Genomic DNA, 27,788 nt, shown 5'->3' on the forward strand with positions numbered 1-27,788 from the left:
TCTTGCTAGACAAATAAAGCACATGAAAGGAGTTGGTACCCACAGTAGTAAATTTTCAATCAATGTTCGTTCCCTTCTAGGTCTCCTCCTTTCCTCACCACCCCCAACCCCATTAGAACTAAATCAATCCTCTGGGTCCCCATAGGCCTTGGCTAATATCTCTTTCACAGTAATACTCTACAGGTGGGTGTCATTGTTAAATGATCATAATTCCTGGATTGAGACTTTAACGAAAAGTTATTTAAATATCAATCTACTATACCAAGTTACGGTAAGGATACCAACATCCTTGGAGAAAGCTCTAAGAAATAAATAATTACTTTATAAATGCAGAACAGGAAAGTGAAAGTCCCTGTTCTCTCTAAATTGACACTTGACTTCTAATTTTGTTCTTTAAAAATAAGCTTTTAGTTAACAATCAAGAACATCAACCTTGACTGAAATACTAAGCACATTAACCTAATTATGTTCCTATGTTATGAATGGCAATTGTTTAAATATATCAATGGCAATTCTTTTTTCTAAGAACGTTTCTCAAATACACTTGTTTCTGGAACTCACTCCAACAAGATTTGCAGGGATTTTTAACAAGTAGATTTTTAGCTTTCTGCAGTAACCAATGTGCCTTCAATCAATCACTAGACACAAGAGAGTCATACATTTTTTTTTCTTCTACATCTTAATGCTGTATAGAGCAGCCACATCCCTATAAGTACGTGGTCCGCATTTGTTGGCTCTCTGGAATTTTTTCAATTATGTTTGTAACTCGATATACATTCATTCTTAGAAAATTAACACAGTTTGGAAGAGGAAACACTAGTACATCTTCATTATTATCCTGAGACAACAGAGAAGACGTCTGGGTGTGAAGCTGCCTCCAGTGTCACAGTAGTCATTTTAGCTACTATGTTTCTTGGACCAACTGCTCTCTTTTTTCAGCTGAAAATTATGTTGGCTGGGAGCCATGCCACAGAACCTCCACCCTGAGGAGTGACTCAGATAGAAAAAAGCATTTAAACCTCTTCAGGATTTTTTCAGGCATCCCTCCTGACATTCCTTCCTCTTAGTCAAATTGGTGACTATGCATTTTGTGTAGTTGAAGGAAAAAAACTACCACCATTCTTAAATTAACAATGCCTACTCGCAATCATCTCTAAAAAGGTAAAATACAACAAGTAGTTGGTTACTCATCACTTTGAGAAAATCTTTGTTCACTGAATATTATTTTATGTATGGCATAATTTTTTAAAATTTTTATTCTGGACAATTTCAAACACAAATAATGAACACTCATGCACCCATTAACTCAACTTCAACAATTACCACTCACGATCAATCTTGTTTCATCTACAACCCCGCCCCCTACTCCCAGATTTTTAATACAGATCCTAGTTATGTAATTTCGTCTTTAACTATTTCAATGATACTAGCATAAATCTTGTATTTTATTTCTCCTTAATTTTTTCTAAATTATTGAACTAGAGGAAAAAGGAAAATAGAACAACTTCTATTGAGTGCTTACCATGCCAGATATTATGCTAGGGACTTTCTCAAATGTTACTACTTTTAGTGATAAACCCTGCTGAATGAACATTACCATTCTCATTTTTAGTAAAGAAAACAGATGAAGAGAGAAACTTTCCAATGCACTTAGCAATTGAGTAGCAGGGGTGGGATTCAAACCTAGGTCTGTCTGACTCAAAATCCTCTACTCTTACCCCAAATTAACTCTGTCAGCCAGGGAACTAAAAATGCCTGTGAAAAGATAGGAAGCATCTTATAGGACCTCTTTGAAGAAAGGGAGATCTCTTCCATTCAGTACTCCCTCCATGCTATGAATGACATTCACAACATCATACACAGGCTGTTTCCAGATCCTAATTCATCTAGTATTTCTAACACTGTAATCCAAAATCCAAAGTCACACAGTTTGCTAAATCACTATTTTGATACTCAGCAAAGCAACATGGACTCAGAGGTGTACCAGTAGGCAATACAATTTAGGTTTTAGTAGGATAGGACATGCAGAAAGAAAAAACAAAGCCTAGAAATCACCATGGGTGTGAAAGAAGAAAAATTAACACTTCTACGCATATGGAAACAATAGCCTTGCCAACAATACTAAAAGGAAGATTAGTTACCCAGGATGTAATTTAGAAAGTTTGTCAGGCTAGTCTAAATCTATACTCTATTCAATGAGATATCCAACAAATAATAAAAGAAGAGTACCTATTAGCACTCATTTAAAATATTTTCTCCAAGATGCGACTACCATATTACTACACTAAGTAAAAAAAGAATAAAAATTTAATGTTTCATTCTATAATTCAAGTTTGCCTTGATGACAATGATAGGACTTAAGAATCCTCAAGTAGGTTTCTAAATACTAGGTTCTTGTGTGAAATGCATTCACTATCTTTTTTCTTTTTTTATAATTTTATTTATTTATTTTTTCCCCCCAAAGCCCCAGTAGATAGTTGTATGTCATCGGTGCACATCCTTCTAGTTGCTGTATGTGGGACGCAGCCTCAGCATGGCCGGAGAAGCGGTGCGTCGGTGTGCGCCCGGGATCCGAACCCGGGCCGCCAGCAGTAGAGCGCGCGCACTTAACCGCTAAGCCACGGGGCCGGCCCTGCATTCACTATCTTAAATCAAGTATTATTCATGGATTGAAGAGAATAAAAAATGCAATCCAATCTTATTTAAAAAGTTCAAATCATAAAGATAAGCAATCAATCACAAAAGGCTGAGAATTTTTCATGTAATAGTACCAGTGTTTACTTTGAGATACCTACCTATTTTGACCTTCAAACCTGATAACTACAGTTGGGATTTGTAGTTTCAAAAATAAGCCATAATGCAAAGTTATGGGCTCAAGAAACAATTCATAGCTTAGGAAGAACTCAAGTACATCAAATAGAAATACGACATGTCACTAGCTACCAGTCTCCCAGGACTGTCCTGTTAAGTCCATAAATGAGTCATCACTTATTAACCTCAAAAATTTTGTTTTAAAAGCTGGTTAAGAATCACTATTGGTTACCTAGAGCTAAACATGTATACAAAGATACTGATATACAGCCATATTACCAAATCACTACATATTTCCCTAGTTTGAAGTATATACTACTTTTAATATCCCTGTACTTTTTCTAAATGTTTTTGAAAGAATGAATGAATCCCAGATATGAATATTAAAAGATTTCAAAAAAAACACAAAAACAAAACACTTCTATTTTTAATTTACTGATAGAAAGCAAGAAGATTTTTAAAATAGTTCAACGTTAGGCTCTCCAAGTCAAAGCCTCAGAAAAAGGAAAGTTATGGTTCATAGCCACTGACTCATTTCCTTAGATGATTCAACCTCCTGGCTTCAAAACCGCCTTGCCTTCCCCTCCCCCTTCCAATTTTAATTCAGTACAGGGGGAAATAAACCTCTGATTCTAGAGAGCTAGATTTCCTGTTTCACCACATCATAGTCTTTTAAATAAACTAAGTCTTTCTATAAGCTTTCACACACTTTTGGTACTGAAGTCCTATTATATAATTCAATTAACAGCAGATCAAATGCAAACGTGCTACATGGATTTTTATAAAAGTTATTGAAAAAATTCAGGGATGTTTTTTCCACTTCTTAAACATGAATAGTTAGACTGTCATTGGCACAAAGATGGTTTCATTAAAATGTGTATTTTTCTGCTACCCTGCACAAACCTATGAAAGTAAGTCTGTGCTTTATCTTGTTTTTCCATGTATTCTTTAAATACTTACATACCTCAAATGTTGAGTTCCTTACGAATAAGTTCATGAGTTTACCTAATGCAAAGTCCAGACCCTTGAAGACAAATGAAGAGAAATAAACACGAATACGCCAAAAGCACGTCTATACACGCCCAATAACTCCTGGCCAAATGTACAACAGGAACAGAATACATCTGGCTCCTCCTCTCCAAGTAAGGGGAAGACAAGATCTAGCCAGCTATGAAGGGTTCAGAAATCATATGTACTGATGCCACTGTTGACACAGAGCAACTTGCAAACCATCTCCCAATCCGGGACATATAGAGGCTAACCTGATGGCACTGTATCTAACATAGGTAAGAGAGAAATGCCTCTTCCTCCTCACCACATTCCCCACCCCTACCCCAGAGCCTTTCTTGTCAACCAGACTCTCAGGTGCTAATGGATATATAAAGAAGAATGTTTGGGAGTTATTTAAAATCGACAACTCTCACTTTATTGGGGGTGAAGTACCTTCCTCATACACTTCAAATAAGTCCCTGCCCCGCCAAAACGTTGTTTTGTCTCCAGAAAGCACACATAAGTATCTGATAAATTGGATTGAGGGCAGATAGATCTGCTGGATGGCAGCCACCGTGTCTTACTGGATTAGATGTTAAAACCATATATATATACATTGCAGTTTGTTAGAACCCTCCCTTCCTGAAGGCTATTGCTTTGGAGTCAACAAGACTTGGGTTTGAATATAGGCTGTCCCATTTAATAGCTGGGTATCCTGGACAAATTAAATTTTTGTGCATTCAGTTTCTTATTTGTAAAATGGGAGATAACACCACCTAGTTTGTTAGTCTGTTATGAGGATTACATTTAAAGCCCATAGCACACTGGCAGGCACACAATAATTATTCAATAATGTGTACTATTACTTAATTCTGTACTCCATTTTGTCATCCTACAGATTTTTTCCCTCTTACTCCTAAATCATTGTGGAAGAAAATATCCTAAAGTTCAAAATTGATGCTGACAGAAAGTATTAAACCTCAGTTTGCAAATCTTAAGAGAAGTTTCATGATAAATTGGTAACTCTATATTTTAGTTAAATAGGAATTAAGTTAATTAGCATGATGCCTACATATTAGAAATTCTCTTGAATTTCAATCCATGGCTATATGAATGATAGATACAAAGAAAGTTTGAGTCCAGTCTCAGCTGTATCACTAACTGCTATGATCTACTGGACAAACCTCAACCCCTGCGGCTTACTTTCTTCCTTGTGAGACACGCCATCTACACCTGTAATTACATTGGGAGGAGAATTACTTGGGCATGGTCATTGTAGGCATTTCCAAGAGGAGAGCCCTAACTATGCAAAAAAAGCAGCTTAAAGGAATTAAGATTAACATTTTTCAAAGGGATTCTTTTTTTCAATTTTCCTTTACCTCTAGGAATCTGGTGGTAGGGAGCACGTTCCTCCTTCCCCATTCCACCCTCAACGATCAACACCTACAATACTTATCTGAACAACGTTTTGAAAGTTAAATGACTCTCCTATATTAAAGTCTTTATAAACTTTCACACACATCTCCCTCTGACTATCACACCCTAACATCTGTTATTAACCCTTCATCTCCAGCTTTTTGGAATACTTCTATTAGCAGTTTCTCTACTGCCTCATGTCTTTCATTGCAAACTAGTTTCTGACCACTTCACTCAAACTTATTTAAGGAAGATCCCAATGACTTTCCAATGTCAATTCTAAAGAATTCATTTTGAACTTCAACCTTCTTGAGCTCCCTGTGGGATATAACATCATTGATATTCTCTCCCATTTCTTCTCAGTCTTCTCGGTTAACACCCTCCTCTTCTACCCAGCCCTTAAACATTGGTCAGGGAGGTGTTCCATCTCTGCCCTTTATTATTCTCACTCCCAGGAAATCTCACTAACATCTATGGTTTCAAAAGCCATTTACAAGCTAACTCCTGAACCTCTATCTGGGGACTAGATGTCTCCTGACCTGTCTACTGGATATCTCCAAGACGATGTCCATGCCATAGGCGCCTAAAACTTGCTGTCAAAACTGGGCATGTAATCTCCCTCCTCCCCTTAAATTTGCTCTTTTCCCTCTAATTTATATCTTTATAAATGCAACCTTCATTAGCAGTCACTCAAGCAGATTTTCCCCTTGTTACCTCTCATTCAGTTGGCCAAAACTTGTTGATTCTGCCTCTAAAATAGGGTTTCCAAAACTATAGACCTTGGAACTCTTGTTCCATAGGATAGTGACAGGTATTTGTTTTTTAAAAATATATATTAGGGTTTTGTGATCAAATGGGTTTGGGAAATGGTGGGTTAAAGCAGGACTTCTAAGAACCTTCAATCTACTGCTAATGTGCCATGTGAATCCCAAGTGCAGATATAATATGAAGCATTTCCCAAATAGCTCGGAAGGCTTTTTCCCAAGAATTTTCTTCTGTGATCAGTTTTCTACAGAACACACTTTGCAAAATGCCATTCAAGTATGTCTCAAATGTGTTCTCTCCTCTCCACCACCATAGCCATTGCTTCAACTGGGGAATTCTCTCTTACCCACTCTACAATACGTTTCCTGCCTACGGTTTTTACCCATCCTTTACACAGTAGTTGGTAAGCTCAGTAAAACGTAAATCTCATGCGATTTCGTGCTTAAAAATCCCAGGAAGTTTTTCCAGTACCCAAATCATAAAATCCAAAGTTCCTTGAAAAACCAAAGACATTTCATGATCCGGCCCCTGACCATCTTTTTGTCTTCATCTCACACCAGTCCACCCTGCATAATAAGCTAGCTGTCAATTCCTAATGGTGATATGCTAACATCTTCTGGCTTTTGCACATAACTGTTCCGCTACGTAAAATGTCGTCCACCTCTTATCTGAGTGAGTAATTACAGCTTGTCCTTTAAGATTTACTTTATTTTTTTTATTTATTTTTTTGTGTGTGAGGAAGATCAGCCCTGAGCTAACATCCATGCTAATCCTTCTCTTTTTGCTGAGAAAGACCGGCTCTGAGCTAACATCTATTGCCAATCCTCCTCCTTTTTTTCCCCCAAAGCCCCAGTAGATAGTTGTATGTCATAGTTGCACATCCTTCTAGTTGCTGTATGTGGGACACGGCCTCAGCATGGCCAGACAAGCGGTGCATCAGTGCGCGCCCAGGATCCGAACCCAGGCCACCAGTAGCAGAGCGCGCGCACTTAACCACTAAGCCACAGGCCGGCCCTAAAATTTACTTTAGATAGACCTCTTCTTCTGAAACCTTCCATTCTTCTGACTACCTCCCACTCCCCAGTCAGAGGAAAGTGCCTCACTGGCATGCACTTGGTGCACCATCTATTGCAGCACATCGTTGTAATTATGTGTGTACACATCTCTATTTTTCAGCTAGACTGTGAACTTCTTGAAGATTAAGGACATTTTTATTTATTCCCACTTATGGGGACTAGTATGGTGCCTGTAACCTAGTAAATAAATGCTCGGTGAATAAATGAATCAATATATATATTACATTTTAACCATTTCAATATTCTTTCTTTCTGAAAACTCATTTAAATGTATAAAACATGTGTTTTATCCATGAAACTTTAGTTTGGGGCCTAGAAGGGTGTTGGCAAACTTCTTCTGTAAAGGGCCAAATAGTAAATGCTTTAGGCTTTGTGAGCCATATGGTCTCACATCATTACTCAACCCTGCTGTTGCTGTGCAAAAGCAGCCATAGACAATACACAAATAAATGACTGTGGTTAGGTTCCAATAAAACCTTATTTATAAAAACAGGCAGTGGGCCAGATTTGGCTCATAGACCATAGTGTGCCAATCTCTGGCCTAGACAGTTCATCATATCCCAATGATCTTAACTGGTACCCTCCAGTGTAGGTACTGAAATTGTAGGCATATTAGGAAGAAAGAACCACCCTCTAAGAATGAACTGTCCAACATGATAGCCACTAACCACGTGTGGCTATTGAGCATTGGAATGTGGCTAGTCCCAACTGAGATATGCTTTAAGTATAAAATATACACTTGGATTTTGAAGATTTTGTATGAAATAAAAAATGCAAAATACCTCAATAATTGTTTTATACTGAAGACACTGAAATAATATATTTGATATGTTGGGTTAAATAAAACATATTATTGAAGATAAAACCAGAAATTGGTTTCACCTGTTTCTTTTTACTTTTTAAAATGTGACTACTAAAATATTTTAAATTACATATGTGGCTTGCATTATATTTTTATTGGATAGCACTGCTCTAAGACAGAATAGTTACAAAAGAGAGTATGCCTAACAGATTCAACCTCTTTTCAAGATCGCAAATAAGATACTTTACCCAATTATCCAAGTGTCTCGATTCAAATCTGCAGTATATCCTGGTTTCTTTCTATCACTGGTGCTATCATTATCTTATGCATAAGAATTAAGGATCAGGGGCCAGCCATGTGGCTTAGCAGTTAAGTGCACACGCTCTGCTACTGGCAGCCCAGGTTCGGATCCCAGGCACACACCGATGCACCACTCATCAAGCCCACATACAGCACCTAGCAGGATGTGCAACTATGACATACAACTATCTACTGGGGCTTTGGGGAGAAAAAAGGAGGAGGATTGGCAATAGATGTTAGCTCAGAGCCGGTCTTCCTCAGCAAAAAGAGGAGGATTGGCATGGATGTTAGCTCAGGGCTGATCTTCCTCACAAAAAAAAAAAAGAATTAAGGATCAAAACCTTTCATTCTTTCTCCCTCCACAGTCACGTGTGTCCAGTGGTTTACTTACTCGTTTGTGTCTCCTTTTCTCTATGCTGCACTCGGTCCTCATTCCCTCACCTGAATTCACTGTCTTGAAAGGACTTCTTTCTTCTAGCTTCTATCCATGACCCTATGTGTGATTCTGTACACAGCTGCTAGATCAATATTCTTAAACATTGTGACTCTCTCCTGCTATACAAACATTTAAAAAATTCGATGCCTCTCATTACATACAAAACAAAACTACTTGGTCTAGCTCTTTAGGCCTAAAAATCTCATTTTCAACTTCCCTTTTGAACCTTATCTCCTCTCCTACCACTCAAGTCAGACATAGGGTTGCAGATAACATGTAGGCCACCCAGTTAAATTTGAATTTCAGATAAACAATTTTTAGTATATAATTTTAGAATAGTGCTTGGGATATACTTGTACTAAAAATTATTGTTTATGTAAATTGACATTTAACTGGGCGTCCTGTATATTTATTTGCTAAATCTGGCAACCCTAGTCAGACAAGCCTATTCTCTATCTTTCAAACACTATTTGTAGATTACTACCCTTGCACCTTTGCTCACACATTTTAAATGAGATAATGTGCGTAATGCACTTAGAACAGTGCCTAGCACACAATGAGCATGCGATAAACAGTAATACTATCATTCCTCTGATGTTGTGGGTCCCACTCAGTTCCCACTGGCCTTCTCAGGCCCACTCCAGCCTAAAATATAATCTCTCTCCTTGGTCTAGAATTTGATAGAGCACTTGATTGCTTACTTTGAACATTCTATGTGTATGTCTTATCTTGCCTTAAATTTCTACCTCATATAGAAATTACTGACAAATAAAATAGGATTTTTAAATAAGGCATTTTGTATTTTACCAAAATTATCAACTTCTACTCTTAAATCTTGGCTTAAACTCCACAGCACATGATTAAAGCTCTCTAGCTGACCCCAGACTCGAGGCTCTTGCTGACGGGAGGGTATAGTGTTCTTTAAGTAAACCTCACTCAGAAAGTGAGCCATAATGGGATGTAAAAAGCAAGAAATTCCCTTATTAAACAATACCTGAAATGTCTGTAGTTGTAAATTTATCAGGTAGAGACAATATAAATTGTGCTCTTTAAATTTTCTAAAACTTTTTTCTTCAATCAAAAGGAGCCCATACATAAATAAGCATGCAAATAATCAGCTAGTGAAAACTTTAACTTTCCTTATTTTTCAGTGATCTATATAATTCGCAATCAGTAGTCACATGTGATTTTTACAGGAAAAAAATTTCCCAAGCAGAGTCTAATACCATGTTCTCCATGATAGAGAAGAATCACATTATACAGAGACTCAAAATCTGTTGATGATCAAACAGGAAAATTATGGGATATTATTCAAAGTAAGCTTTTTGTAAGCAAACACACACACGAAATAGTAAATCCATTATGATCCGCCTGGTCCCCTCAGTCACACTCACAGTGCGGTACAGACTACCTGAGTCCAGAGTCTGGCTCTACGACTAGGATTATTAACAGCTGCCTCTGGAGCCTCAGTTTTCTCAAGTATGAAATGGGAGCCCTTTCTCTCAAGATTGCTGTGAGGATTAAAGAATTGACATGCATGAAATGCTTAGAACAATGCCTGGCGCACGGCAAACATTCAAAAAATGCTAACTCTTAGTATTCTTAGAATGTTTCCCAATTTGATCTCTTCAGGCCTAGCTCCAATCTAGAAGTTATTCACAAAACTTTTAGAAATAAAAAGATATGGAGAGAAAACACTTTGGTTTGCCACATTAGAATAAACTTCAAAGATCCACATACAAATTTGGCTTTTCCCCTCTCATTCGCTGTGACCTTCTCAGGCCAGTCTATTCCGCTGTGATGGGAAACAGCTTTTATGGTCATGAACAACCAGTTTCACATAGATCTTTCTGTGAACTACAAGTGTTTTTATTTTTTTTTTTTATTTTTTTGTGAGGAAGATTAGCCCTGAGCTAACATCTGTTGCCAATCTTCCCCTTTTTGCTGAGGAAGATTGGCCCTGGGCTAACATCTGTGTCCATCTTCCTCCACTTTATATGGGACGCCGCCACAGCATGGCCCAACAAGTGGTGCGTCAGTGCGCACCCGGGATCCAAACCCTGGGCCACCGCAACAGCTCCAGCACTTAACCACTACGCCACCAGGCCAGCCCCCAAGGGTTTTTATTTTTTAAAGCCCATTTGTAAATGTTCTCCATAAAACTTACTTCCATAACTCCTGCTAAATTATTTTGTTTAGTTTCTCTTTTAAGAGAGTTATAGATTCCACATCTTACTATGTAAGTGGTGTAGAACAACTCTATAGGCAAGAAATAATCCATGTGTGAAGTAAATTATTCTTCCTAGTTGATATTGGTTAGAGAAATAATACTAGAAGAAACCAAATATCATGCAACATATTAGTTTCCAAGTCAATAAAACACTTCCTCTTACAAAGTTTCATAATATAAAACCCTGGACTCAGGACTTGATTACGGTAAGACCAACTGAATAAAAGCCACAGTTCAATGATGTTATCTGAACGGATTCCAAACTAATCTAGGTTATCTGGAGGAAAGGGCACTTCAAGAGCAGAGTTAACTTACATCTGAAGACCAGTAAAACTACCATAAAAAAAAGGGAAATGTTTTAAATGAAATGATTCACAAAAGTTTAAATGTTAAAACTGAAACTGAAAAACTACTGATTTCACACATTTAAACTTAGCGGAAAAAAAATCCAGGTTAGACTCCTCATTAACAAGTCTCAAGGATCACTAAATGTTCAAATATGGAAAATTATACGTGCCACTGTTTCCTAAAGTTTTGATTAGTCATTCATTTAAAAATGCCTTTTACTTTAAATTGTTGGATTTCCTATATATTTTGATAACATTTTAAAAATTGGCCTGTAGACCTGGGGTCAGCAAATATTTTTCATAAAAGGCGAAACAGTCGATATTTTAGGTTTTTCAGGCTCAATACTATCTCTGTCACATATTCACGTTTGTTTTTTCAGTCTTTAAAAATCCTTTAAAAATATAGAAATCGTCCTTAGCACAGTCCCTGTAAAAACAGGCCGCAGCCAGATCTGCCCTTGGCCACAGCTTCCCCACCCCTGCCTTACACTACACGTATTATCTTTTTGTTACTATGTCAATTCCACTGATTCTTCCTTCAAATATTTGCCCAAATGTCACCTTCTCAGTGAGGCCCCATTTGAACACATTCCTAGCTGCCCCCCTATACATATAACATACTATATAACACATAGGATATCACCTGATATATTTTTATCTATCATCTGATCTGTCATCCGTCTCCCGCCCCCACCGCGTCGTTTTTGTTGCTGATGTCGCTCATGCACCTGGAACAGTGCCAGGCATATTGTAGGCTCTCAATAAATCAATCTACCCTCACACTTATAAAACAAATACTACGGAGGAAATATATATCCAAATGAAATAATCTAAAAAATGAAAAGGTATTCAAGGACAAGACTGACAAACACTTTCTCGTTTTAAAATTGTTTCACGTAGTTATAAAACATTTTAAATATAAGGGGGAAAAAGGTTCAAAATTAAAGCATTTTCTTACTATCCCACAAAGTGAGGTATGTCTTATGGAATCATTCCCTGAAAGTTTACGTTACTTTAGCTTAGTTAATAACAAATTTCCACTGTCCTTCCTAAACCGCTCTAACACCTGTTCTGCCTCTGATCTCGCCTGCACGTATTCCCTACCCATTCAACTCACTAATCTAGTCCAGCAACTCTGAAGTTTAGCAAAGCAGGGAAAAGTTACTTTGCCTCTTCTGCGGCTCCCTCTCTTAACATTTCCTTTTTATAAACTTCCTAATACTGTAATCTTTCCTATTTTTCTTTACCATTCATATAAACAAAGCAAAAAGCTAGATTCTATTGAATGTTATGTTCCAAATACATTATGCTCAGTGATTAGTCAGACTTAAAAGTTATTTTTAATTGCTATGTGTTTTTACAATTTTTACCCATAAGGAAAGAGACAAGATTTGCCTTAACATAATCCTGATATATACTTGGCAAGGTACTGAGGAAGTAACTTTGGGAATTTAGTAAGCTATACCACCATTCAGATTATGTCTACTATATTTCTAAACTTATATTAAAACATAAAAACTCACTAAAGAGTAAAATATTTTCTACTGCTATCACTGATAAACTCATACTTGGTAGCCATTAATAAATCACAGTACTAAATATATTAATAACATTAATGTGGGGATTAGACCATAGATCACACGAAGACATTCTAAAATCAAACTGCAAAAACTGCTGATCCAAGAGGGAATGCTTACGAAAAAAGGAAATGTGTGTTAAAAACCCTTTTATCCAACAAGTTATTCTTCATCTACTATTTTATTTTCTAAACGGTTACAGTTCTGCCATTCTTATCAGACAAGAACCTTTGACTTCTAAAAGACAAACTTAATCAAAAAGTCAATTGTCAAGGGTTAAGACAACTGTAGGCCAATTCTTTTCAGACACAATTCTGTACTCCTAAATACGCTGATTGTGATTTTAAAAAAACAGTAGCATAATAAAAACTGCTATAGAAACTTAGTTTTTAAAACCTCTTTTCAACTGTTTTTGTGTCCTAAATTATCATAAAATCAGATTAAGTTTGGTGGAACTAAATCAGGGCAAAACCTCCTTACACAGCCAGCATTACAAGAACCAAGTGATTCTCTTTTTTGTTCTTATAAAAGCTAGGCAACTCCTAAATTAAGTCACTTTATACCATATATCCCTGGAGAAAAACATGGCCCAACACACCGCACGTCCCACTTAATCTAATTCAAACGAGTAACATAACGTGAGAAACTGCACTGTGTAATTCCTTTATTTTCTGCATATGAGTGCTTTACCAACACTACAACCATAAAGAACACAATTCCAAGTACTGTACTTTTTAGTTTGGGGAGATCACAGTCTACAGACTCATTTACTTATATTAGACAAGATTAACCTCATTCAAAACTTACTGCAGTTTATAAATTTACATAAATACAGAAATTGATGCAATTAAACAAAAACTTCAGGATCTTATTTTTTAAATTCTTAGATTATAACTTTTTCTGCAGGCTGTAATTACCTGCTCCATGATCACCAATGGTTATGGTTCAATTTAACTACATCAATTATCAACCTTTTTTATCCTTAAAGAAAATGAAAGTGAAAATTACAATTTCTTACCAAAAGGTTTAGGGTTTTCCAAATTTTGAATATTTACTTCCCCCACTCCTTTCAGTTAGACATTTCAAATAAACTAAAAATAACTACATCTCATCTGCAACATTTAATAGCAATTACTTGATGTATAAAATTTTAACTATGCCCCCAGTTACTTTAAGACAAAAAAAAACGGCTGCCTACCAATCTGTCTGTCACAAGTTAGAAATACTACATTTAAGAATTAACATGAGGGTTTCAAGTTTCCTCCAGTTTAGGCATTTATACCTTTGTGCTTGTCTTATTTCTGGATGTTACTACAGCATTGATATTTGTATAACCCATGTTTATGTACCTTAAATGTAATCATCTAAAACACTAAGAATTTATGGTGGAGCTTTGGGAATTTCAAAGGCAACTAAAATGTTCTTATACATGTCTGACAGCTTCTAGAGATATTCTACTGAAGTGAAACAGAACTTTATACTTTAGTTGCATTTTGAATTCAAAAATCCCTCTGCACCATCAGGAGCCTACGACATAGCACCTTTTCTTATCTGCTTTAAGCAAAATGTTTCCCAAAAGTTTTACTTTGAAGAGTTAACTTTTTGTAGCCTTATGCTTCTCGTATGTCTTTGGTAAAAGCTCCATTTACACAATATGGCCAAAGCATGAAGGACCAATACTGTCCAACTAGATACCATGATATCCCGCTCAATTTTAGTTTTCAAATACCCTCATAAACAAAACCAACTCCACCTTTTCCTGCGTACTGCTTTTGCAGTCTATGTTTCTGAAATTCCCTAAGTTTAATTCCTTGAGGATCTCCAAAATTAATCCTTAAGGCTATATAAGAACCAGATGCTGCTTCACAATTCTGTTACCAAGCATTAACATTTGGTTCAAAGTATTATCATACTGGTCTCAGTAATCTAGTTACTGGTCCTAACCAGCTAAGCAAGTAATCTCCTTAGGATCTGGGTATCACCAGTGAGCCCACTGCTTACCCTTGAAGAAAAATGAGTTTACATTCATCGTCATCTGTAGGTTCTTCCTCTTCATCCTACCTCCCCTTTAATTGTCATTCCTCACGTCTACACATCATTCATTCATCACATTTCCTTCATTAAAGGAGATAGTGTATTATTGAACCAACAGGATATCTGACTTGCATGAGTTAATCCTACAACCAGAATTAAATATCCTATAAAACATCATTTCCAGTGTTCTAATTAATGGAGATGTGGATCACTCATCTATAAAAAAAGACTTCTACTGTCAGCTTAATCAGTTGCTGTAATGTGAAAACAAGAACGTGTATTTTTCCAACTAGGTAAAAGGTGCATATAATTTGAATTGTTAAATGCTTTATTCATGAACAAAGTAAACGTTCTAGTAATTTTAAAATTATTGGTCTTAGACATTTGAAACATGGTAAAAGTATATATTCCAGTTTTGCCCAAAAGTCACTTAAGATATCTACAAATATTTCATCTGTGTGTGGCATAGACCATTATTGCTCCATTTTCTGGAAAGAGTCTATTTTTAAAGTTAAAAAAGAGGGAAAACACAGCAAAGTTGCTAACTTTGCAGTGAAAAAAATCTGTGGTTACACTTTCATAGTTTTTTCATAGTTTTATGCAGTGTAAGTTAGCTACGTAATGGGGAACTTGACTTTTATCCCTACTCATGCATGGTGTTATGTTTCAGAATTTAATAGCTGACATTTCAAAGAACTTCTTACATGACCTGTTTTAATATACTGATGTACAACTGGAATATATTACAATGATATTACTCATTATTTGCCACTGTGGGCTAAGTTTACTATACTGGTCTTAGATAAAAGGTCACACTGGAAATTACTAAAAGTTAGAACTCATAAGGGAAGGAGAAAAGGCCTTAAATATAAAAGACAAACGGCAGTTTGATTAAGCAATAATTTTCAGTTTACTAGATGAAACAGACTTGCAACATAGTCTGCATGAATGCAAAATAAGCCATCTACAGCAAGTGATAAGGAAACTGGGCAAAAAGGAAAAAAAGCATACATTGGAAAAAAAGATTCTCTCGAAATAAAAAAATCAAACCATTATTATAAAGGACTTTACCAAGAACTGCTATATTTCCCCATCCCATTTGCTGGAAGTCAACAAGAGCATCTAGCACTTCGTGTTCATGTCAAATGTCAGATCAGAGCATTCTAACGCAAAGCGGGGAAAAAAAAAAAAAGAAACCAACAAAAAAGAAAACCCCTCAACCCCCCCCAAACCGTTGAACAGTAACTCCAGAGTTCGAATTGAAAAGAAGAGAAAGTGGCCATTGGAAGAGGTGATGGTGGCGATAATCCTATGAATGGGTTCCGATTCCTCTCCTTCCGGGGATGGGTGGAGAACGCTCATTAGGATTTGTAGTTAGAGGTTAACCATGTGAGCCCCTCATAGAGTCCGTCCCCCGAGGTGGCACACGAGGGCTGCACATACCAGTTCCTGTCCCGAATCCGGGTCAGGCCCAGTTTCTCCTGGATCTCGTGGGGCTTCATGGCATCGGGCAGGTCCTGCTTGTTGGCGAAGATGAGGATGATGGCGTCCCGCATCTCCCGGTCGTTGATGATGCGGTGCAGCTCCTGGCGGGCCTCGTCGATGCGGTCGCGGTCGGCGCAGTCCACCACGAAGATCAGGCCCTGGGTCCCGGTGTAGTAGTGCCGCCAGAGCGGCCGGATCTTGTCCTGGCCGCCCACGTCCCACACGTTGAACTTCACGTTTTTGTAAGTCACCGTCTCCACGTTGAAGCCCACCGTGGGGATGGTGGTCACCGACTGGCCGAGCTTCAGCTTGTACAGGATGGTGGTCTTGCCGGCCGCGTCCAGGCCCAGCATGAGGATCCGCATCTCCTTGTTCCCGAAGATCTTGGACAGCACCTTCCCCATCGCGCCGGAGCGGCCGGGCCCGGGGGCATTCAGGGTCGCGGGGCCGGAACCAGCCGGGGCGCGCGCTCCGTGGGCCGCCTCGTGGGCAGGCCGCCCGCTCACTCGGGCATCACCCGCCCGCGCCGCTTCCTGCCGCGCCCGCGAGCCCGCGCGGCCGCGCCCTGCCGGGGGGAGCGGGCGGGCCGGCCGGAACCGCCCTCCGCGGCCCGAGCCCGCTCCTAAGCCGCCGCCGCCGCCCGGGCCGGGTCGCCGCCGAGCAGGCCACGCGAGGGGCAGGGGCCGCGTCAGGGGCCGACCGGGACTCGGGCGCTGCCTGCGGAGACACAGAGAGAGGGTTACGGCGGGCTCCGGGAGCACCGCGGCACCGCCCGTCCGGCTGGGCCAGGTTACCTCGGCCGCCGCCCCGAGCGCGGGCTCCTCCGGCCGCCACCGCCTCCGCCCAGCTCTGCCGCCGCCGCCGCCGCCGCCGCCGCCGGAAAAGGCGCCGAGGAAACCGCCTCACTTCCCCTCCCGACCGCGCATGCGCGGCGCGGGCGGCCGTTCGGACGGGCGCGACCCCTGTCAGGAGAGCGGCCCGCGCGCCCGCGTCATGGCGCCGTGCGAGGGGCGGGGCTACGGCGGCCCGGAGGGCTCGCGAATCTCTGACTTGGTCCCGCGGCCCCGGCGCCTGCTTGGCGTCTCCTCCCCTCCCCTCTCCCGGTTCCGCGCTCTCTCGCCGCCCGCCGCCTCGAACCGGAGGAGCGATGCGCGGGGTGGGGCCGCGCCTTCGCGCCCTGACGCCCGGAGCCCCGCGTGGTCTTCCCTCCCCGCGTCTCCGGGCCTCCCGTCTCACTCGTGCCCCGGGCGTCTCCCGGAAGCGCGGGGAGGCCGGGCTGGGTGTGGAGCCGGCGTGGAGTGGCGCCGAGGCCCCGCCTGTGCCCGCCCGTCGGCCCCAGTCCGCGTCCTTAAGTGACGGTGTGACTGGCGGTCCCTGCCGGCCGCGTCCTCGGCTCTGTAGGAGGCCATGGCTTCTCTCTTTAAACACCGCCTCCTTTCAGGGAGATGGCAGCCGCCTCCCGCCACTCCTCACTGGGAGAGGCCCCGGCGGCAGTCAGCGCAGGAGGGACTCCGGCATCGGCCCGGGTCCAGGCCTTCAACCTCGCGCTTCGTGCGCACACCGAGTGTCACGCTGACCTTGCTCTCTGCACCCCGTTTCAGCGTTAAATAACATGCCATTTGTGCAAGACTTTAGGAAAACTTTTTGTTTCAAATGGTTAGTGATAAGGTTAGACTTCAAATAAGGTGAAAGTTTAAAATCAATGAACCAAGGGGAGGAAAAACAGGAAGTAGGTTTTTTTTTTAAAGGAAGATGATATAACAGCATATGGTAACGTACTTTTTATTTAACAATTTAAGAAAATTTGACAGTGGTAGCTTGGTTAAATAATAACCTTATAAGCTTCAGCCTGAAATAGACTTACTAAAGTTATTAATATTCTGACAGTGATCTAATTTGCTTTCCATCTGCCTTAATAGGCACTGTCATAAAACTGAAAGAAGGATTTGAAGTCAGAAGATTGGGGTTCGGTGTGTCACCCCTCCATTTTATAGCTGTGAATTTTTAAGTGTAAACTTTTGTAAACTTTATTTATTTGTAAAATCAGATGAATATGAATGAAAATAGTCGTCATTTATTTAGTGTTCGTAATGGTAAACACTGAACTAAATACTTTAAATGTTTTGTTTTAGTCCGCACAGCAACCACATGAGGTAGCTTTGAGTATTAATATTTTCATATGAGGAAACTGAGAGTCAGAGAGCTTAAGTAATTTTTGGAAGGTCACAGAGCTTAGATTAAATCGTGAATCTACAGCTCATCCTCTTAACCCCGAAATTGTGCTGTCTCCCTGACTACCTCACACAGTTGTTTGGAAGCTCAATTACAGCATTTCTCAAAATGCTTTATACCTATAAAGTGCCATAGTAATTATTGTTATATCTTATGTGGCAAATAGAGGCGGGTGTTGTATTTTGTTTCATTCCAACGTAATAGTTTTCTCACAGCAGATTCCAGTTTTTCCAAGTGGAGGGGAGGTTGATCTGCGGGGCTTGGATTTATTTTTCAGTGGAAGGCATGATATAATTAAAAATATAAGCAACTTGAATCACTAGCATCTTCCAGGCACTGGCACTGTGCTAGGGCTAAAAAAGTTATTTTTGAAAGCCTTCTTGCATTTTTTCCCCACCAGAATGCAAGCTTCATGGAGGCAGAGACTTTGTCTTGTCAACATAATGTTCCCAGTGACAGCATGTAGGTATCAGGAGTTCAGTCATTATTTGAATGAGTGAATGAATGCCTTTTATACCACAGGTAAGACAAAAAAGAAAAGGTACATACTATTTTTATCTGGGGGTTTGAAATAGTATGTTAATTGACAGGCTTTTCATACAGTGGCATATCTTAGAGTACTGGATTTCTGGAGTGGCTCGCCATATGATAAATTATACAATAAATTATTTTAAGTAATAATCATTAATAATAGCCAGAAAATAAATACAAAGACTGAAAAATTTTAACTTTGTATGTGTAATCATGGCAGTCAAAAAAAATAGTAAGTGAATTTCAATAAAACGAAAATATCTGCAAAAAGTAACAATTTAGGCAACTGCTAAATCATACCACCAATGAAACATTTTTTCTCAATTCCTTCTTGAAAGAGTTAACAGTTCAAAAAAGGTAAATTTCAATTTTAAAAATATTATTTCTGTTCAGTGAAATATTTTACAGATAAACTAAAATTTACATTTCTGAAACAAAATATTGGATTTCTCAGTTTGCACTGTTTCACTGTTTTAGACACAAATGAAAGCTCCAAAAATTATAGAAAAGTTGATCTCTGCTGTTTAACTCAAAGCCTGCAAGTGAAGAGAGTTCTCCAGCTTACTTTCAAACCAGGCTTCCCCTTTATAAAACACCATTTCATAATTTCTGATCTGTTCAACAACCACATATAATAATATGCTTATGATATTCCTGACTAAAATACCATCTTATAAGAAAATATTTACTTTTAAAAATGGCTTGGCTTTCTGCTTTTGAAATGAAATGAACAAGTCTTCTTGAACAATAGCACCCCATGCTGTTTTCCCCTATTTCTGGAATTCCTGGAGCTCTTTAAAAGCACTCATGCTGTATGATTCTGTAGTATTTTTCTTTCTATCCCATGCAGTGCCAAGAACAATTCTGACCACATGGTGAGGGTGCAAGGGTGCTCTGACTACATACCTGTTTGAGGAAGGTATCATCCCCTACTTATGGCTTCAGTTTGAGCCCTTCATCCAGGCTTACTCAGAATTGAGTTCTATCTAGAGAAGGCGTAGAGCCCCAGGAAATCTTATTAGCAGTAGAAATAAAGAGTAAATAACAAGCCATAATAAAGTATATCTTTAGATAAAAAAAAAAAATTACTAATCCTTTCCAGCTGAAACTAATTGAGGCTGCAGCGTTAGCTCTCCCTTGGTATTGTACCTATGTGTTTTTAAGCTCTCTCAGAGAGGTGTGTTCTTTTCATCTTTGAATCTTTAGTGCCAGCATAATGCCTAGTATGTAGTAAAATAAAGTTTCAAACATTTTTTGATGATACACAGTAAAAGATTGAGACTCTCAAAAATAAAACTGAGAAATCCAGTGAATACAATGAAAACAATTCATTTATAAGTATTCTTGGTAACTTTAATGGATGCAAATATGGTGGTTCCCTCCCTCATCCTTTCCCTGTGTCAGCTGAGGAATCACTTTCTAGTTCTTCCGATTGATTGATTGATTGATTGCAGAGAAAGAGTCGCCCTGAGCTAACATCTGTTGCCAATCTTCCCCACACCTGTTTTCTCCTGAAAGCCGCAGTGCATGGCTGTATATCCTAGTTGTAAGTCTTTCTAGTTCTTCTATGTGAGCCACCACCACAGCATGGCAACTGATGGACAGATGGTGTGGTTCGTGCCCTGGAAGTGAACCCAGGCCACTGAAGCAGAGTGCACCGAACTTTAACCACTAGGCCATCAGGGCTGGCTTTAGTTCTTCCTCTTTAACCATAAAAAAAGTTGTATCCCAATCGAAACCTTGATGATTAATTTAGTTATGCCTGAGTATGAAGACTTCATCTCATTTTTAGCAATATTAAAAGTGGGAATAATAGAACTAAAAACAAAAGTTTAAATTATAGCTGATAGTTTAGCAAACTGTTTAATAGTTACAGCTTCAGACCATAAAAATAAATGCTGAGGCAACATGGTCTAGTGGCTCAAGTGAAGAGAAAAAGCTAAATTACATCCTTAAACTACTCCCAACACTTGTTGACTTAGGTTTAACTTGGTTAAGTTATTCACCTCATTGATCATCAATTTCTCTATTTCTGTGGTAGAGAAATCTCTCTTAATTGATGAGGGCGGTGTGTATTACTCCTCTTTACAGCTGAAGGAGCTCGGACACTGAGAGGGTGAGCAACTTTCTTAAGATCAAGGACTGGTACAAAGGAGATTCAAACTAAGATTTTTTGATGCAAGTCTGGTGTTCTTTTCTCTATTGTACCAAATTATTTTGTGAACTCAGCAAGCTGGACTAGATAAATGGTTTTCAGCCCTGGCTGCACGTTAAAATCACCTGGGGGCGTTTTTAAACCGCACAAATGCTTGAGCCCCACCCCAGATCAACGAAGTCAAAATATCTGCAGTAGAAGTTCTACCCACCATTATTTTTTTAAGGCTCCCTGAGTGATTCTAATATGTAGCTAAGATTGAGAACCACTGAACTAATTGCTAACTTCGCCTTATGTTAAAAATTGTATGAATTCTGAACTCTACTTGCTTTGTTATTCCTCATCCCCAAGATTCGTACTCCCACACAATTTTTGGCATAGTATAGTACAATACTTTAATCACTGGTATAACTTACCAAGACATTAGACCTGTCAGACAAAGGCATAAGTATTTCTGAGATTCTTGCAAAAATTATTTTGAAAATACACTGTAATTATAGCTAGATTTATTGAATTATTAATAGAATGCTATCAACTAGTCAGTGCCATTCAAAGAATAGAAGGTAAGATAGAATACTTGGCAACCATAGGATGATCAAACTTGTGAGTCGTAGACCCAGACCTGTCCACGCCATTCAGCTGCGCAATATGCAAACACCCCTCTTGCGTGACTTAATCCCAAATTAAGTAGAAGGAAAGATGAAGGTGGGCAAATAGGGTCTCCTTTTCCTGTCTCCCTGGTAGCTAGGATTTGGGTCAGTGAACTGGGCTCAACCGATTAACTAATCAGTGTCCTAGTCCAGGCTTTGGATTTTGAGAAATTCAAAATTCCAGAGTTGCTGACTGCACCCAGCTGCATGGTGGCAGATATCCAGTAGCGGAAGTGCCAGTGGCAGCAAGTGTCGTAGGGAAAGCGCTGTGTCTAAAGCCAACAGTTCTATGGCATAGTCCTGGCTCTGCCTTCTCTACCCTATCTCTATGGGCCTCCTGATACACTTCCAATCAAATTATTTTCTGCTCAAGGGTCAGTTTTTATTGATTGTAAATAAGAACCCTGAATGGTACACATTTTAATTTAAAGAATGTGAAATAAAATATTTTACCAACATTGTACAAATTGGACATCTGTGTTAGTAATTTTCCCATTAGGTGGTCATTTGAAAATAGACAAGTAGAATTCTGGAATCATCATCATTTCTAATCTGTTAAAATTATGTTCCTTCTCATGGAAGATTATGAATGTATTGTTTTAATATCAAGCATTTGAATCATCACTAAAATTGTTGGAGTGAGAAACATTTCATATGCTGGAGCTAACTGTAACATCCCTGTTAAGAAGCATATAATCTCAGAAATTTGATTTTCCTTTTTTTCTTTTTTTCTTTTTGTTTGCTCACAAAATCCTTTATTTCTACTATAAATTAAAAAGGAAGGAAATGACAATGAAATTGACCATCATCATATAAGCCATGGTTCTCTACCTTTGGTGCATATCATAATTGCCTGGGGAATGATTTTGGAATGCATCAAATAAAACCTGGTAAGTGGTAGTCTAAAACATATCAGATAAAACACACTTTCTAGGACAGGCAAAAGGCCAAGTCTGGTATCATTGGCTTCCATGTAGTGTATTTTTTCCAGGATTGGTTTGTAGATTTGTTGTTACATGCCGTCAAGTTAGCTCTGACTCCTGGCGACCCCATGAATGAGTGATATCCACAATGTCCTGTCCTCAACAGTCCTCGGTCAGCTTCTATAGACTCATGTCTATGGCTTCCTTTATGGAGTCAATCCATCCCATATTTGGTCTTCCTCTTTTCCTGCTGTCTTCTACTTTTCCCAGCATTATTGTCTTTTCCAAAGAATCCTGCCTTCTCCATGATGTGCCCAGAGTAGGACAGCCTCAGTTTATCATTTTTGTCTCCAGCGATAGTTCAGGCTTAATTTGCTCTAGGACCCACTTGTCCGTCTTTCTGGCAGTCCAGGGTATCCATAGGGCTCTCCTCCAACACTGTATTTCAAATGAATCAATTTTTTTCCCATCAGCCTTCTCCACTGTCCAGGTTTTGCACCCGTACATAGTAACTGGGAATACGAGGGTGTAGATAATGTTGGCCTTGGTCTCTAGTGACACTTCCTTACACTTGATGATCTTTCCTAATTCTTTCATTGCTGCCCTTCCAAGTCTCAGTCTTCTCTTGATTTCTTGGCTGCAGCCTCTATTTGAATTAATGACTGAATCAAGGTAAACAAAATCTTTAACAGTTTCAATGTCTTCATTGTCTACATTAAAGTTGTAGGTTACTTAAGAGTTAAAAGCATTACTAAATAGTTGTATTTATTTGACTTTAGACACTTTTAAATTTGACTACATAGTTCAGTAGAAATTCTTAGGAATATGGAAGTAAAATAATGTACAATGGTGTAGTGATAAGATCTAGCTAAATTCTAAGTTCTAGACATACCAATGAGCTGTGGTCGCCATAGGACTCAAAAGTGGATAATGAGGAGAAATGTAATGAGCTGATTTCCCAAACCTTTCTCAGCTGATGGTATAACCTTAATGGCTTACCCTGGTTTATCACTGCCCCCATGATATTTCTCAATAATTAGAAAGATTTTAAAACTTTTCTAGCCATAATTTGGAATCTCATATATTTGACTATTTATGCACTTCAAGGATAAAAATGTTATGCTTATGTTATTTGAGAGACCTGGCAAGTGTGGAGCCTAGAAGAAATTTGATTTTCAATATCAGAAGAGTATTTTTAAGCTAAAGCAAGATTATTACTTCAACCTAAACTGACAAAGAGTTTATGATATTGATGCCCTGAGAAACAGTTTAGTTTTGTTTTCTGAGGAGCGAGAGGTTAAGTATCAGACTGCTTAACTGAGTACTCACGCTGAGTAATGATGCAATAAACAACAGTCGTGTGGCGTCTGCAGTGACAGGTGTCGGCCCTGTGCACTCAGTGACGCAGATGTGGTGTTGCTGTGCAATGACTGCTGTATGGCGGTGTGTTGGTGCTGTCAGTGTGCTCTTCAGGATGACATTCAGGGGACACTAGAGATCTGAGGGCTACAGTCCTTGTCCTATCTTTATAGTGGTTCCAGCTTTGAATTTCCTAATTTATAGATTTTGTCTTTTCCTTTGTCTTATTTTGTTTGTTTTTGTTTTCCCCTGTTGTTAGAGATACATGAAGAAAATGGCATATAAGCAGAACACTGACCTCTAACTGGTGAATGAGTCCCAGTGGTACTAAACAGGTTTAAGATGTCATGCAACAGTAGCCCTCTATATGGCTTTGCCCCTAGTATAATGTTCTGCGTGTGATCTGGCCTACTTCCTGACTTGCTTGTTACAGGTGCAGCTTCTCAAGGAGATCCTTCTAATGGCTAGGTTGGTGGTGAAATAAGAGTGGAAGAACTTTCCATGTCACAAGACCCAGAGAAAAGAATTAATCTTCCAAAGCTCAAGAAACAGTTGGTAAGCCAGAAGATGTACAACTGTTTATAGATTAGAAACAAATAAAATGACTTTAATTGCCACACAGTGCTGCTTCAAAGAGAGAGAATAAATGAATGAATTTAAAAATGTATGGGAAAGAAGAAAGGAAGGAAGATGGCAGCAAAAGAAGGAAGGCAAGCAGGAAGAAAAGAAAGGACTGTATTGAAAAATAGGGCTTGGCCGTGTGGTAACTGATCCGAACCTAATGCAGGCTCAGCTGTGGGTCAGAAAGGAAATATTCCTTGGAAAGCATAACCAATGAGATCCATGTGAGACTTCCTCCTCCATAGCCGTCTTTATTTTGCTTTGTGCAAACACAGCATGGTTTTGCACATGTGTACCAAGCACAGACAGTGGAGCGATTTCTGCTGTTGGGTCCATTTGGACCATCAGTGTATAATTGTCTGAGGTAGCTCCTGCTCTAAGATACAGTGTTGAGCACGGTGACCAAGTTTATGAGTGTGGAAATGGTTGTAAAATCTTAGGTAAATGTTACACTATAACCAAGTTAATGATGGCTTAGCTGGGCAAAATTTATGGGTTTGTTTCCATTTCAAGGAAGAAAGATTTATATTCTAACAGGCTGTGAAAGACACGTACTGAATTATATGTCCACAAATAATAGTCGGATAACAAACCTGCTGAGCTAAAGACTGGCTTCAGGGTAGCATTACAGTTTCCTAAACTGGGGTCAGCGGTGCTGTGACTGGTGGACTAGAGCAACAGTTCCTGTGCCCTCTTCACTGTGAGGAGGGCAGCTACCCTGTGTGCTGACTTCCCAAGTTAACTAGATTAATGCTGGAGAAAGAAATGTCTAAAGCCTTTGAAGCAGTTTCTGATGTTGACTTCATTTGCAAATGTAAAAACGAGTCTTTCTGCTGCTTATTTTATCGTCTTAATGTTACAAGAAACGTAAGTCATGAATTCACCTTGCTTACGCAGGAGTAATCTTGGTTATGTAAGAAAGTTAATCTGGGGGGGCCCGGCCTGGTGGCCTAGTGGTTAAGTTTGGCATGCTCTGCTTTGGTGGCCCAGGTTCAGTTTCTGGGCACAGACCTATGCCACTCGTCTGTCAGTGGCCCTGCTGTGGTGGCGGCTCACATACAAAAAGAGGAAGATTAGCAGCAGACGTTAGCTCAGGGTGAATCTTCCTCAGCAAAAAAGTAAAGAAAAGAAAAGAAAGTTAACCTGGGACTTTATAACAATTTCAGTATGGATACATCTTTAACACTATATCAAAGATTCTAGGAGTAGAACAAAATACCAGTGTATTTGACACTTTTAGGATGTCTTGGGAAATGACCAAAAACATCCATTTCACAAAACCCCATCCACAGGAATACAGGAGGAGACTGGCATCCTGGTTTTTCCTTGTGACCCCTCAACACATACATCTTTGGCCATACCAACTAGAACACCGGTAGATGCATTATCCTAATTGGCTAATCGGATTCCTATTCCTGAGAATTTAAAATCAGACCTGAAGGAAAATAAGATCCATCTGTCTCTTCCCAGTGGATCCATATCTTACTAACTAGGGATTATGTCACAGCCATATTCTACTTTGAATACTGAGCAGCAGACAGAAGTTAGTCTTCGGGGAGAAAGAAAAAAGCAGATTACGAAGAGCAGATGTGAAACAGATTATTCCCAGGGCTCCATTGCACAGTTCTAGGCCATTCCTGGGGTCTGTCTGCATACCAATCTTTGAGTTTCTTGAGACACCCTGTATCTTTATATAAAATTACCTTTTTGTGAAAGCAAGTTCCAGTAGCCTGCTGTTACTTATAAATAAAAGTTCTAGCTTTACAAAACGTGTCAATGTAAAGTAGTGTACAAGCAAAACAAAATTTTAACAATCAAAGTAAATATCAAAGTCACAGACTTTAATGCTTCATGGAGAATTATAATATCTATGGTATGCAAATATATAACACTTATATGCTCCCATCACTGTTACCTAATGAAACCACCATTAGGGTGGGTAGGTGGACTATTGGTAAATCTAATTCAACTTATGAAAAGCTCTACACAGTTGTGTGACCTAGACTTTTGACCCACCCCTGAATTGCTTTCTAGAGCCCTTAGAATAACTTAATGTATTCCCTTATGTTGTAACAACAGTTTTCTTTTTTTTTTAATTTTTCTTTTATTTATTTATTTTTCTCCCCCAAAGCCCCAGTAGATAGTTGTATGTCATAGCTGCACATGCTTCTAGTTGCTGTATGTGGGACGCGGCCTCAGCATGGCTGGAGAAGCGGTGCGTCGGTGCGCACCCGGGATCCGAACCCGGGCCGCCAGTAGTGGAGCACGCGCACTCAACCGCTAAGCCACGGGGCCGGCCCCAACAACAGTTTTCTTAATGTGGGAGGAGAAAGGGACATCACAGCATCACTGGAGGAGTTTTTTAATTAGTATCATTTGCCCTAAACAGAAAGTAATGACAAAATTAATAAAATTAATACAGTAGATTTCTGCTTCCTGGCAGTGAGCACTCACCCACTATGAAATAGACAATTTGAGTAGCCCTGTAATTATTAAGGAAATTGAATTTGTAATTCAAAATTCCCATAAAGGAAATCTGATGGCTCAGAGGGTTTCACTGGAGAATGCTACCAAACATTTAAAGAAGTTTAGGAAACAGAAGAGGAGGGAACACTTCCCAATTCATTTTATGAAACTTGTATTACTCTGATACTAAAGCCAAATAAAACAGTACAAATAAGTACAAAAAAAGAAAACTGCAGACCAATATCCTTTGTTTATATAGATGCAAAAATTTTTAAATATCAGCAAATAAGATTCAGCAATATATGCAAAAAAAAATCATACACCATGACCAAGTGGAGTTTATTTCAGGATGCAAGGCAGTTTCAATATTTGACAAATCAGTGTATTCCACCATATTAACAGGCTAAAGAAGAAAATTCACACGATCATATCTATCAATGCAAAAAAAGCATTTGACAAAATTCAGCACCTATTTATGGTATAAAACTCTAAGAAAAATAGGAATCAACTCCCTCAAGTTGATTTTTTTTTTTTCATCTACAAAATACCCTACAGCTAGCATTAAACTTAATGGTGAAAGAC

General features: G+C 39.2%; 2 protein-coding genes across 2 annotated transcripts in view; one reads left to right on the top strand and one right to left on the bottom strand.

Moving 5' to 3' along the window:
* Positions 1-27,788, top strand: part of POLE2 (DNA polymerase epsilon 2, accessory subunit) — a 343,546-nt gene that overhangs the window by 137,603 nt on the left and 178,155 nt on the right. The window lies entirely within an intron of this gene.
* ARF6 (ADP ribosylation factor 6) lies at positions 13,400-17,123 on the bottom strand. The gene is made up of 2 exons (XM_058540628.1): positions 17,064-17,123; positions 13,400-16,986 (listed from the first exon to the last, which is right to left on the bottom strand). Exon 2 carries the CDS (start codon positions 16,671-16,673, stop codon positions 16,146-16,148), a length of 528 nt encoding a protein of 175 aa, XP_058396611.1. The 5' UTR covers positions 16,674-16,986; positions 17,064-17,123; the 3' UTR covers positions 13,400-16,145.

Source organism: Diceros bicornis, chromosome 5 (genome assembly GCF_020826845.1).
Source record: "Diceros bicornis minor isolate mBicDic1 chromosome 5, mDicBic1.mat.cur, whole genome shotgun sequence".
Classification (NCBI taxonomy): Eukaryota; Metazoa; Chordata; class Mammalia; order Perissodactyla; family Rhinocerotidae; genus Diceros; species Diceros bicornis.